The sequence below is a fragment of the Pediculus humanus genome, genomic scaffold (genome assembly GCF_000006295.1).
Source record: "Pediculus humanus corporis 1103172108237 genomic scaffold, whole genome shotgun sequence".
Taxonomy (NCBI): Eukaryota; Metazoa; Arthropoda; class Insecta; order Psocodea; family Pediculidae; genus Pediculus; species Pediculus humanus.
The window spans coordinates 21,967-34,367 of record NW_002987807.1 but is presented as its reverse complement, the minus strand read 5'-3'; the positions used below and the strand labels follow the sequence as shown (position 1 = coordinate 34,367).

At 26.8% G+C, this 12,401-nt stretch overlaps 3 protein-coding genes across 3 annotated transcripts; 2 read left to right on the top strand and 1 right to left on the bottom strand.

Annotated features, from left to right (window-relative positions):
- Positions 1–48: 48 nt before the first annotated feature.
- Positions 49–4,009, top strand: Phum_PHUM458080 (neurochondrin-1, putative; the record flags this gene model as incomplete). The annotated part of the gene is made up of 3 exons (XM_002429928.1): positions 49–2,131; positions 3,470–3,910; positions 3,993–4,009. The coding sequence occupies 3 exons, from the start codon at positions 49–51 to the stop codon at positions 4,007–4,009; spliced, it is 2,541 nt and encodes an 846-aa protein (XP_002429973.1).
- A 541-nt stretch (positions 4,010–4,550) lies between these two features.
- On the top strand, positions 4,551–10,426 carry Phum_PHUM458070 (uncharacterized protein; the record flags this gene model as incomplete). Its single annotated transcript, XM_002429927.1, has 15 exons — positions 4,551–4,572; positions 4,621–4,868; positions 5,062–5,202; positions 5,301–5,390; positions 5,536–5,909; positions 6,165–6,951; positions 7,102–7,491; positions 7,654–7,848; positions 7,918–8,531; positions 8,624–8,753; positions 8,872–9,048; positions 9,159–9,343; positions 9,513–9,763; positions 9,834–10,109; positions 10,278–10,426. 15 exons carry the CDS (start codon positions 4,551–4,553, stop codon positions 10,424–10,426), a joined length of 4,029 nt encoding a protein of 1,342 aa, XP_002429972.1.
- A 1,499-nt stretch (positions 10,427–11,925) lies between these two features.
- Positions 11,926–12,335, bottom strand: Phum_PHUM458060 (uncharacterized protein; the record flags this gene model as incomplete). The annotated part of the gene is made up of 2 exons (XM_002429926.1): positions 11,926–11,993; positions 12,074–12,335. 2 exons carry the CDS (start codon positions 12,333–12,335, stop codon positions 11,926–11,928), a joined length of 330 nt encoding a protein of 109 aa, XP_002429971.1.
- Between the last annotated feature and the right edge of the window lie 66 nt (positions 12,336–12,401).

The following is a 12,401-nucleotide window of genomic DNA, read 5'->3' as shown; positions in this document are numbered from 1 at the left end:
ATTTTACGAGCTGCTTCTTCGGATACAGAAAAATTCGCTGCCTTGTTTATGGTTACAAAATTAATAAAAAGTTCCGATTGCAACACTCACGGTAAAAAATTGATTTTGGAAGCTATAGGATTTAAATTTTTAAAACGGTTGTTATTATGTCATGATGTCACAGCAGATTGTCCTCCTTCAGTGTATAGGTCTGTGGCTTTATCTGTATTATCTAGTTTTTGTTCAGATCCAGATTTAGCCACCCACCCTGATATTTTAACTAATATTCCAGTTTTTTTTGAAATCATTCAAAAATCTGATGATGATGATGATCTAGATGAGAATTTAATGGCCATCAATGAAGCCTATGCTTGTCTTTGTGGTATAGCATCAACCAAAGTCGGTCAAGAAGAATTACTGAAAGCAAAAGCTGTTACAACAATGTGCGAGTTATATTCTCATCAAAGTTTTCAAACCGATCAGGCTTTAAACATTCTTGTCACTTTAGTCAGTCGATTTGGTCCATCTGTCTGGGAGGAGAATACTAAACCGTTTCATGCGATAATGACAAAAATTGCTTTGGATTTTAAAACAGATAATAGTGACAGGAAATTTGAACTTTGTGAAATACTCAATGCATTATTAGTTAACAGCAGTAAAAGCATATCAGTGACAAACATGAAAGAAGAATCTTGGCCAGCAAGCATATACAAGGGATTAAATGATATTTTAAGAAGTAAAATTGGAAGGAATCAGAGAAACCCTGCTTTAAAATTGGCTTCTTTAATGGTTGAACTATGTGGAGTGGAGTGGACATTTTCCGATGAAGAAAATCCTCATTATTTGTTTTTACTTCTATTGCTGCAGTTATGCTGTGTGGAAATTAGAATGCAACTTGAAGACCGCACAATAAATGATATATTAAAAAATGCTGATTTATTAACAGCCTGTTTTACAATATTGGAGTTGTCTATTGCTTATATGGCACAAGATTTATTGGATTTAGAGCAAAAGGAAAAACAAAATTTATATGTATCACTCAAAGGTGCCTTTACTGCGGTTATAACGACTTTGCAATCATTTTCAAAAAGTTACCAGAAAGATAGAAGTAAAATGAAACCGGAAGAAATTGTTTTTACCATTGCCATGGTTAGGGTTTTAGCCGCGTGGTTGGCACAAGAAACGACTAGCATGAGATCGGCCGTTTACCAAATATTGCCATTTATTCTAACAATTGCCAATGATACGTTTTACGCGTGCCGACAAAAGAAAATGGAAAATCAAGAAAATGGCGCGAGTTCCAAACCAAAAACCAACGACTTATTTGCCCAATGTGACGTTTTTCGTATAATGTTTCCGGCTCTTTGTCATTTAACCGTCGAAGAGGAAGCTAGAAAATTAATGTTGAGTTTGAACGAAGAAGAAATTCTTTATCAGGCATTCGTTTTTCATTGGTCGAAAATATTAGTAAAAACACCAAAGAAAAAAAAGCCAAAAAATGAAATAATAGAAGAAGTAAAAAATTTATCACTTTCCGAATCATCCGCAGGAGAGGGAGCCGAAGAAAGAAAAGATTCAAAAACGGCCATTATAAGTCTTTGTAACATTTTTATGAATTTAACCGTATTAGAACCGAAATTGGCGGAAGAAAGTCCGACATTTTCAACCCTATTAAAATTCATATTGAATAATTTAACGGATTTAAAAGATGATTCTGATAATTTGGTATTAATAGGAAATTTATCAATATTGGGTTTGCTACTCCTCAAACAACAATCGAAAAAAATTAAAAAAAATGATTTTTCAATTTGCCGTTTCATACAATCAACGATTCGGTTTTTATGGGATGCATATTGCATTGACGAATCAGTGGATGCATCATCATTATCTGTATCAATGAAATACAAACAATATTGGCCGGAACTTATGGAACTTTGGTTTTTGGGAATGCAAACAATAAGTGCCATATTAATATTAATACCTTGGCTTTCAGATTTTGCTATTGAAAGCGGTTGGGCGGAAGGAATTATTGAAATGTTAAATAATGTTAAAAAAGGTTGTTTACCTTCTAACACAAAATCTGCATATGAAGATTTTTTTTGTAATCTTATTGAAGCTGATAAAAATTTAGTTAAAATTCTTAAAGATAAAGGTGCATTAACCATGTGCAAAACGCATCATTTTATCGAACTGGAGAAAAAAATGCGTTAATAATAGTTATATATAAAAATTAAAATTTATTTATTAAGAGGCGACATTAAAAAAAAATTTTTTTAATAAGTTTTTAAAGAGGAAAAAAAAATCATTATTATTATTTAACGATAACGAATATAACAGAAATCAATGTTGATCATGAGGAAGGAAAAAAATAATTAAATTTTAATAATAATATTATTTGATTTTCAGTTATTTTAATTAGATAGAATCAACGGAAATTTTTTTTTTTCGAGTAAAAAAAATTGAGCTAACGAATAATAATAATAATAAGTCAATTGTCTTTTGTTTTTGTTTGAATAATCTCTAATTGTTATTTTTTCGAGTTAATGTAAAGCGTGTGCCTATACTTTGGTTTTTTTTAAAAAAAATTTTAATTAAATGTATAAATGTAGTTATGTATACATAATAATTTAATATTATTTTAATAAAGCTTTGATTTATTTATCTACGACTGAAAAAGTGAAAGAAAAGCTTTTGTGCAGCTCACAAAAAAAAAAAAAAAAATATAAAAAAAAAAAATTAATATGAGTGTACATATATATACATATATATAATATTTAATAAAAAAAATTTTGTTGTGTTGTGTGCCAAATAACAGTCAGTCAATTAGGTCATCGACATATTCTCATTTTGTTTTTATTCATTTATTATAAATATTTTGTTTTATTCACTTTTTTTTCTTTCTTTTTTTTTTTTCTCTTTCATTAAATCAATTTCTTTTAATTAAAAAAAAAAATTTTTCAGATCCTTGATATACAGGTAAAAATTTTTTAAAAACAATTTGGAATAAATTGGAAATTATTTTCTTACTTTTTTTTTTTACCTTCTTAAAAAGTGAATCGTATAGAAGAAAAATAATTTTTTTTTTTTTTCTCGTTTAACGGACCCCCGATTTAAAACTCATATTATTATTATCGTTATTGGATAAAATAACGTATTGTAACGATTTCAATTTATCTTAAACAATTAAAAAAATTTTCCAATAATTGTCATTCAATTTTTATATATAACTTGAATCAGGTTCAAGATGTACTAGTGAGAAAACATGGATTTTCCCACGTGGACGCGATTAAAGCAACGGAAAATTTTTTAATAAGTTTTCGAAAATGTCCTGAAAATCCTGATTTTATTTTACACGACTGGAGACGATTATTATGGAAAAATTCATTGGGAGAAAATAATAATAAAATATTAGGTAAATAAATATTTAATTAATTAATTAATTTATTTATTTGTGGCTTTTTCTACTGACTTTTTTTCTTTATTTAAATAGGAGACGTTTATTCGCAATGGTTTAAATTTCGATATGAATATTTATCACCGGATCCGGATGTTGTTTTATTATTGAAAACTCTAAGGAAAACATACAATTTAGTACTAATGTCAAATGGACCCTCAAATTCTCAATGGGAAAAAATAAAAATGTTAAATTTAAACGATTATTTCGATTTGATTCTCGTTTCGGGTGATTTGAAATTTGAAAAACCAGACGAAAGAATATTTTTAAAAGCTTGCTGCCATTTTGGAGTGTCAGAAAAAGAATGCATCATGGTAGGAGATAAATTGGAAACTGATATATTGGGGGGTATAAGAGCTCGTTTAGGGGGCACAGTTTGGTTACCTTTACCCGATTTCGTTTACGATTCGGATACAATAAATAATATAGTACCCGATTGCATTATTTACGATTTTAAAGAATTAAAATATTATCTTGGTTTATGTTAGTTATTCGTCGATGACAATTTTTTTTCAGTTTTTTTGTTTAATGAAACGGGTTAACGATTTTTTTTTTTTAGTTCAAAGAGAAGTGTGAAAATGTTTCGACATTGAGAAACCAGTCGTAAATATATATTTTTACATAAATAAACCCAATTTTTTATTTATTTATTTAAATATCTTTGCTAAACATCGTTCGACATTTTGTTTTTTTTTTTTTTTTAAATTTTGAATCGTTTCTCAAAATAGATGTGCCTCGTTTATACATTTACGCCTTTGTAAATTCAAACGAGGCATTGAAAAAATAAATTATTTTTAAAAAATTTAATTTTAAACTATTAATAAATATTTAGAAATTGAAAATAATAAAATAAATTTTTTTTTTTTTTTTTTCTTATACGATTCATCAATTTGATTAACATTAAATGAATTTTTTATAAACTTAAAAATTTTTTTTTTTTATTTTTTATTAAAATCGTTTGAATATCGTCTGCTTTCATCGGCACACTTTGTGAATAAAAATAAAAAAAAATAAAAATTTAATATTACGGAGGCCGTTAACAAAATTGTTTATTATTAATATCCTTCTGTGTAATGTTTACATTGATGTTACAAAATGTATTTTGTTATTAAATAGCATGAAAAGGATAATTTTAATACGTTTAATACTTTATTTGATTACATTTAAATTTATTAATACGATTAAAGGAGAAGAAAAATGTGAGTCTAAAATAGAACTAAGAGCAGTATTATTATCTTGCTCTCATAAACACTCAGGATGTGATGATGATGATCCGCTAACTCTGGCAATGGCAACCGAGGAAAATAAAATTCTTGGAATAAATTCAAATAAATTTTCGTCACTGAAAGATGATGCTAAAAAGGAGTTTCCTAATTCCGTTAAAGAATGCAAGAGAAAGCTAATTATAACATTAAAAGTTAAAAATGCGGGCAAAGTAAGTTTTTGTTTTTGTCCAATGATAAATAATTTGATTATAGTTTCATTTTTTATTTTATTTGTTAAATTTACTACACTATAACTAGACGACTAATTTTTATTGTCGCATATTTAAATAATTAACATTAGATTTAACGAAAAAAAAAAAAAAAAAAACTTATTAAAAACTATATAAACTCTTGCCAATTTAGATGCCTTGCGATGATGAATACATATCGGTGGATCACGTTTTTGATCCAGAAACGGGAGGAAGGGGACGTTTATTAACTCCTGTTGTCCTTAAATTACATCAAGACCAAATGCTCCAGCTGTACGGACTCGAGTATCAAAGAGTAATTATTGACAAACATTATAAGGTTAAATTTAATTATGAGAATTAAAAAAATTTTTTTTTTTAAAGTCCGTTAATAATGATCCTTTTGAAGAAGAGAAAAAGACGAAAGACGAATGTAGCGTAAATCTGGATAATCCGACATGTGGAGTTACTTTGTACAATGGAAAATTTATACCCTACAGCGAGGTAAAAAAATTCATTTTAAACATGGATCCCGATTTTTAAAAAAATTTAAATTTTAAATTTCTCATTGCTTTTAACTTCAACGTAATAACGAATGATATTTTTTTTAAACGAATTTTAACGTCGAAAAAATTTCAATTCCGTTTAGGGTTTTTGTTGTTCTAATGGTAAAAAGAATGAAAAAGAAATGCTGTCGAGTTCTCACGCTCAGAAAAAATCATTTTTATACAGAAATCCGAAATTAATGACTCGCCAAGATAATCCTTACGTTGAAAATTTTGGATATTCCGGTGTTATTTTAGATCCAAAACTAATTCGTATTAAATATAAACGTTCTAATTCATCAGAGAGTACAGTTGATCAAACAATGGATGATGATAAAGATGATTATTGTCCATTTAAAGAATTAACATCGGATAAACTCCCGAATTTTTTTTTCGAACACGATAGAAGATTAATTTGCTGTCAAAAAGAATTTTTAAGAGATTTGTGCAACTTAAAAAATCAAAAATTTAAAAGTCAGTTAGAGTTGATTAATAATTTCCCAAATAATTTAGTAAGAAATACTAATAATAATAATGATAATGATAAATTTAATTTTAATCCGCGTGAAAATATTATAAATTATAAAAATGATGTTAAGGAATCATCGGTTGCGAACGGGAATAAATTCGGAAATGAAAAAATTCCCGCGGATTTTAATTCGAAAATAAATGATGAAAGAAGGAATAATTTTAAAGAGAATTTATTTTTAAAAAATTTTATTAAATCATTTAGCGCAAATCCGAATTCAATGAGTAATGAAAACTTATTGGAAAAACCTGAAGAACAACCGACGCGAGGAAAAAGAGAAAATTTTCAAAAAGTAAGAAGAAAAAAAATAAATAAATGGGATCAAAATGTCGTCTCTCTGAGCGATTATTACGAACGTAAAAATCGTTTGAAAAATCATCATGCTTATCCTCTGTTGCAACTATCCTCTTCGAGATTTGGTAAAGATATATTATTACATAGAAACACGTGGAAACGTAAAGTCAATTCGGAAGAAGATGAAAATTCTAAAATCACTCCTCCGGGATACTTTTTTTCACACGATAGTTCACTCTTGTATTCTGCTACTTCCACAGGAACAACTTCAAATTATTCTGCCGTAAAAGAAATAAACGATCTCACGATAAATTTTTCGCAAGATAATTTACAAAAGATTCCTAAAGATGATTTTAAATCGGAAAAACCTAAAGGAAAAGAAAATTATGAAAATACTAAAGATAACGAGAGTTGTAAGAAGAAATTAGGAGGGGAAAAAGAAAATGAAAATGAAAAAAATGAAAAATTAGAAAAGGATTTGATTTGTGATAAAAAAAATTCAATAACGATCGAAATTGGAGAAAATAAAAAAACAAAAAACGAACCACCTTTCGATAATAAATCAGAAGACGGTGAAAATGCGACAAATCAATTTTCCGGTTTATTTAAATTAAAAGAAATAAAATGCGATCATAATGATGATGGTCAAACACGTTATGAAACAACGACGGAAGAAAAAAATTTTTATTTAAACACCGTTTGTCCTCATCCGAAAGAAAATAATTGTAATTCGGAAGAAGAAATTAACAAAATTATATTCAGAGACAGAAACGATGATGATGATGATGATGATGATAATAATAATAATAATAATAATAATAATGAAAAAATACTTTATGAATGGCAGGAAGAAAAAAAACAACCGACGACGACGGGACAAGAATCAAACAAACAAATCCCTACAAATTCAAAGGGAAAAAATAATTTTTATCAGGATAAATACGAACATTTTAAAAACGAGAAAAATATCGAAACGGCACAAAAGGAAAACAGCGGAGGTGGAAAACTTAACGAAAAAGGATCCATAGAAGAAATTTTTCAAAATAATTTCAAAACAAAATGGCCGAATTCGGATGAACATTTTGAAAAAAAATTACCTCTTACTATTCATAGTAAAAATCTTGGACCGGGTAAGGGAAACATGAACATATATTTTGAAGTGATACAAAAACCCATTGACAAAATCCCCAAAATTCCTCATCAGTCCATCAAATATAATGATAATAAAAATCCATTTGTAAATACTTTTAAAACAAGAGAAAAATCTTTTACTAATTTTAAACACGGAAAAGAAAATTCTTATTTACAAAAACAAAAACAACAACATTTTTCACATCCGTCATCTTTTAACAAACGTTTTACATTTAAAAATATTAATAATAATAATAATAATGTCAAGGATAGTAATTCAGTAAGAAAATATCAGAATCATCACAATTTAAAGAAAACAACAAGAAATTACATGAATTCAAATCAAGAAGAAATGAATGATTTTCGTGTAAAAAATTATATAAATTCTAAACAAGATGGCGGTGGGATTTTAATACCATTTACGGATTACAATGATTATTATTACAGTAATAATGTCAGACATGTTGAAAATATAAATTTTCCAAGGATGAGAGAAAAATTAAAAAAAAATTTATATATAAATAATTACAAGCGTAATTTAATTCGAGAATATGAAAAAATAAAAAATAATCAATTAAAAAAATACCGAAATAAGAGAAATGTTGAAAATTCATCGGGAAATGATAAATATTTGTTTCATATTCCTGTTGTCGATGTTAAAAATAAAAGGTTATCATCGAATTCTCAAACGGAAACTTTAAATAATAATATATCAAAAATAAATAATAAAATAGAAAAAGAAAAAAAATTGGTAGAAAATGGCGATGTCGGTTACAGAGTTTTTTCATCAAAAAATGAAATTAATAATTTATCCGATGGTGAAAAATTTTCAAAGGATGGAAAATCAAAAAAAATTTTCTCGTATAAAAGTAGATTACTCAGATCTTATGAAAATGCTCCCAGTTACGTTATCGATAAGAAAAATGATAATTTAATGAAAAAAAGGCAAACTCTTTCTTCAGGAAAAAATGGTAAATGTTCAGGGAACAGCGCTCACTGTTTAAGATTTGGTGGTTTATGGTACGGAATGTATCAGATAAAAAAACCTGTCGTTGCACAAACTGTTGGAGTTCAGGTTTTTGAAAAAAATGTTTTTTTTAACGGTAATTCCGAATGGAGAGATTTAACTAAAGGAAAAATGGTCAGGTATTTTATTTTTTTCTGTATTTCTTTTTTTTAACAAAATCAAAAAAAGATCAAACTAAAAATTTTCAAATATTTATATTTAAAAAAAAAAGGGTTGGAACTTTTCTACCAAAAGCAGAAGACGAATTACCAACTTTTTCAATGACATATGCCGGTGATAATACAAAGAAAATATCAACGTCCATAGATTCCGATAATTACATGTTGCTCATTCCTTCTCACGTTTCCGATCCAGCTAAATCAAATAATTATCCACAAGTAAAAAAAAAAAAAAAAATTTTAATAAAATCTAAAACTACGGATTAATAATAATTAAAAATTTTTTTTTTCCTTTTTAAAGATGGAAGGTGGTCCAGACGAATATTTAGTAGTCAGATCAAAAGATGTTTCATCAGGTTCCGAATGTAATATGATAGGAACTTCTTTTGAAGCATTTTCCCAACAGCCCGATCGTTGTGCTCGTCCAAAAGGAAGCTGTTTGACACGACAGCCGGTAGATTTATGGAGAGAAGATATGGTGAGTAGAGGGTTAAAATTATTTTCAAAATAAAATTCTAACTGGTTAATGATTTCGCGTTGACATTTAATGATTAATGTGACAGGTGTTTACACGTTCATTTTTTTAAGGAAGCCAGAATTAGAGGGAAAAGAGGAAAATATTTTGTTGAAAATTTTGGAACGGTACCTAATTCTCCAGTAAAAACTTATTCAAATTTATCCGGTGAATATTTGGCATTGGAATACTATGGAGATTATACGAGCACTATTGAAATTGAAATGAAAGCGGATTTTAATGTCATGATTAGAAAAGGGTAAAATAAATTTTTTTTTTTTTTTTTTTGGCTTATCGCATACCCGTAATTACCCAATCGGATAATGAGAGAGAGAGAGAGAGAGAGAAAAAAAAAAGAAAAGTGTTTGAGTTTTCTTTAAAAATTACAAGAGTCCATAAGAGGTTTTCTATAATTATAATTTTAACAGATCTTCAGCTCAAATCCCTTCAGTTTACGTTGACAGTACATATCCAGACAAAACGAGAATTGTACTATCGGTATTAAACACGGGATTGACATCATCCTATTTTCGTCCTCGATTAGGAGATTGTCCGCCGAATATAAATCCAAAATGGTGTCCTTTAGAGGGACCTTTAGTAACGATAAATCCGCAACAGCGACACGATTTCAGATTAGATTTATCCGGTGCAATGCCTTCGAATAAATTTCACGCAACAGGTGGACCAACTAATTATTTTACCTTTTTTTTTTGTTTATATGATTAAAAATTAATATTTTTTGTTTTTAGTTCAAGTTTTAGATCAATCGAATAAGAAATTAGCTTGTAGAAGAGTAACATTTAAAAAATCAGATCGATGTCTTTGTGCTTTTCATTGTAAATGTAATTGTGTAGGAAATTCGGATGGTAGACGATGTCGAAGATTAGCTTCCAGTGATTTTAAAGATGCTGGATATTTAAGATCTTATCCTTTCAGAATTGGAACTGCTCCATCCACACAAGAATACATTAAAAATAATATTCGAACTATTCTTTTTGTTTGTTTTTATACTTTACTCTTATTGGGTAATTATTTTATTCTACCTTTTTCTTTTTTTTAAAATTTATATTTTAATTAAAAGTACGCGGACATTGTAAAAATAAAAAAAAATATATATATACATTTGTTTTTTTTTTTTTTTTGTTTCGTAGGAATATTAAAAGGGATTTTGGGTTTTTTTTGTAGAAAATTAGGAATGATCGGTATGAACGTTATTGTAGGACCGAGAAAATTAAAAAGATATTATGAATCAGAATTAAGAGATTGTGCCGTCCGTTACAATGAAAATGGTTTTCCAGTTCATCCTAAAAGTTTTGGCTCTGTTCAGTTGGTACCACTGTAAGATACTTTTTTTTACATCCTCCCTTAATACAATTTAAATTAAATTTTTTTATTAGTATTAAAGAATTAAGTAATAATAATAACATATTGTTCCGTTGTAAATATATATCAAAAAAAAAAAAAAGAAAAAAAAAAATTAAATAAATATTTTACAGATGCGTAGAAATTTTACTGAATTTTTTATTTTTCTTCATTTATCCAATAAGAGGACTTTGGTTCATGTTTTTATTGTTACCGTGTTTTTCGATCGTAATCGAATCAGTTATCGATTCCGAAGAAGAAGAAGAAATAAATAATATAAATAACATCGATCAGCCTCTTTTATCTCAATATAATCCTACAACGTGTGTCAATTATACTTTGGTAAGGTATAGATTATTTATAAATAATAATTAATTATCAATCAATAACAACCCCTTCGGATTAAAGACATAAAAAAAAATAAAAAAAAAGAATTGAATTTGTATTTCGAAATTTATTTTTTTTTTTTTTCGCAGAATTAAATCCGAGGTATCCCTTTAAAGAATTTAATGATCCGTTCTTTTTATGTAGACTACAGTAAACACAATGACAAGAAAACCAGACGAGTATCTCCCCTATCTGCCGTATAAAGGTGATGACGATCCAATGGAAGAAGACGATACGGATTTTGTTTTGCAAGAAATGAAAAGATACAGGAAAAAAGTGACCCTGCTATAAATTTAAAAAAAAAAAAAAGCCAGTGTATATTTCGCCCCCCCCCCTCTCAAAAAAAAAGAAAGAATTTTTTTTTTTTAAAGTGACGTATTTCTTTGCATTTGAAAAGAATCCTCCTCAGTTTTATTATCAGGAATTTTATTTAAATAAATAAATTGTGTACAAAAAAAAAAAAATAATAACAATCAAGTAATTAATGATAATATTATTTATAACAAAATATTATTTTTATTTCTTACAAGTTTTTGTTTTTTTTTTTTTGTTTTTTAGTTTTAATAATCATTTTTTTTTACAATTTGTAATGTTTTAATAAATCGTTTCTCTTTATTAATAAGTAATTAAAAATGAATAAATAATATTTTATTTAACTTTTATTTATTTATTTTCAAAGTATGAAAATTTTTAATAATTTAGAAAGTAGGATTACTATTGTGAGAAAATTCAATGCTTTTCCACTTTGGAAATCATTCAACTTTAAGTGTAAAAAAAATAAAAAAACAAATAATTAATAATTTTATTTATTAATAAATTCATAATAATAATAATAATATACATAACAATAAAAACTCTACTCAAACATAGGAATAATATATATTAATTGACTAATTTAATTTTTTTTTTAAATATTTATATAGAGTATAACAAATGATATAAAATTTTACATAAATAAATTATTTTAATAATTTAATTTATAATAATAATAATAATAATAAAATAAATGCATCTAAAAATCTAAAGATTTAACGTACATTATTTGTTTATTTTAATAATATAAATAAAATAAATAATTAAAACGAAAGTTAATTAATTAGGAAGACTAGGAGTTGTTAACAAATCAGGATCTTCTTCAATTTTTTGCATCGACATTTCCGCTAGAAAAAAAAAAAATTATTTATTTTATTTATTTTGTGTTTATTATATTTTGTATATTTAATTATTTATAATTAATTACCTTGTATAATTTTTTTCAGGGGTTCAGAATTTTTCATGTTTGTTGCTTTACCCGGACTGTATATAAACAAATAAAACAATGATAACATGATTGCGGCTAAACTCACAGAAAATATATAAGCAAACACGGTAAGAACTCTTATCAATTTTCTTCTATGTTTTGGTTCGTACATTTTAACTTTGTTATCATTTCCGGCAAATTTTATTTCCGATTCTGTTGCCATATTTTCCGGATCGCTGTTTCCGCCCCCCTTTTTGTTCATATTTTTCACAATTTTTTAGTCAATTATTTTATTTATTTTATAACATTTTTAATAATCGTTTCCGTT